Genomic DNA, 1,159 nt, shown 5'->3' with positions numbered 1-1,159 from the left:
CTTCGGTTCACCGCTTGATTCAAATGATGTTTTTAGAATTTGCTTGTGAATGACAACTTGTTTGGTGACCTTCTTCGGTGGAGATGTTGGCTTATCCTCCATTTTCTTATTTTTATGGGGCTTGATCAAGTTCTCAACAAGGGCTGGCTGCGGCTTAGCCTCCACGGGTGTTGGGATTTTCTTGTGATCTTTGAATAACGCTGGTTTCTTAGCATTGGCTTGTGGAGCATATTTATTCCTTAGCAGCTTCTTAAGATCTCTCCACGAGGTGATACTCGGCTCCTTGTAGTACCAGCGATAATCAACTTCTTGCAACCACCATTGGCGAGCATCTCCCACGAGTTGGCTAACGGCATAAGCTAATCTCTTCTCTCTAAGGATGTGGCTGTAGTGAAACCACTCGTTCATGCACTCCTCCCATTTTATGTAGTCATTTTTTCCTGAAAATTTATAGGGTTCATTAGCTGGTTGAGAATCAGAATAAAACACATATTTCGATTTGGGAGTGTGAGAGAATTTTTGTGGACTGCTCCGTGTTGATCTAATTGTGTTGTCTGGTGGCTTTGGTTCCGGATTGACTTCATGCAAATGTAGAGCTCCAATCTTTTCATCGATCATTTTTTTCATGGCGGATGTGACCGATTTCAAAATCCTCCTTTCAAGGCTAGATGTAGATGACTCTTCTTCTTCTTCACTTGTCACCATTGTACCTGAAAAATCAAAATTTAACAAGTAAAGTGTCCAAAAACAGACAAAACTAAACGGATCTGGAAAAATAGCAAATCGACTCTAAAACTTCCGAAATTAATTTTAGAAAATAAAAGACTCTTTGCTGGTTCAAATTCAACTGGTTTCACAATTTTTGAACAAGCCAATTATTTTATAAAATTCACGCAATATTGAAAAAAAATCTGAAAAACGGAAATTTCGGGATGGAACTTCAAAACCTGGTTACAAAGTGGCTCTGATACCACATGATAGACTCCTTGCCGTGAATCTATACTCCAAGGACCACTTTGCTGGTTTTGAATTGGAAGTGGAGAGATTGATGGTGAACGATGGATAGATCTTGAACAAAACAGCGGAATGACGATGAACGAGGGTGATGACGAGATGGAATGGATGCAGCGGAATGAAGGGGAGAATGAGGTGACTCCAA

The 1,159-nt window shown here is 40.2% G+C and overlaps 1 protein-coding gene and 1 pseudogene across 1 annotated transcript in view; both read right to left on the bottom strand.

The window, feature by feature from the left end:
* LOC111831176 overlaps positions 1 to 408 on the bottom strand; it is a gene marked incomplete at its 3' end in the record, with an annotated part of 1,417 nt that extends 1,009 nt beyond the window's left edge. The window contains exon 1 of the mRNA XM_023784954.1: positions 12 to 408. Coding sequence (XP_023640722.1) covers positions 12 to 408 — 397 coding nt within the window. The remainder of the gene's footprint in view (positions 1 to 11) is intronic.
* A 283-nt stretch (positions 409 to 691) lies between these two features.
* LOC111831163 overlaps positions 692 to 1,159 on the bottom strand; it is a 5,871-nt pseudogene continuing 5,403 nt past the window's right edge.

This window comes from Capsella rubella, unplaced genomic scaffold, assembly GCF_000375325.1.
Source record: "Capsella rubella cultivar Monte Gargano unplaced genomic scaffold, Caprub1_0 scaffold_113, whole genome shotgun sequence".
NCBI lineage: Eukaryota > Viridiplantae > Streptophyta > Magnoliopsida > Brassicales > Brassicaceae > Capsella > Capsella rubella.
Note: the sequence above shows the minus strand (reverse complement) of the source record. Positions and strands in the feature narration are given on the sequence as shown.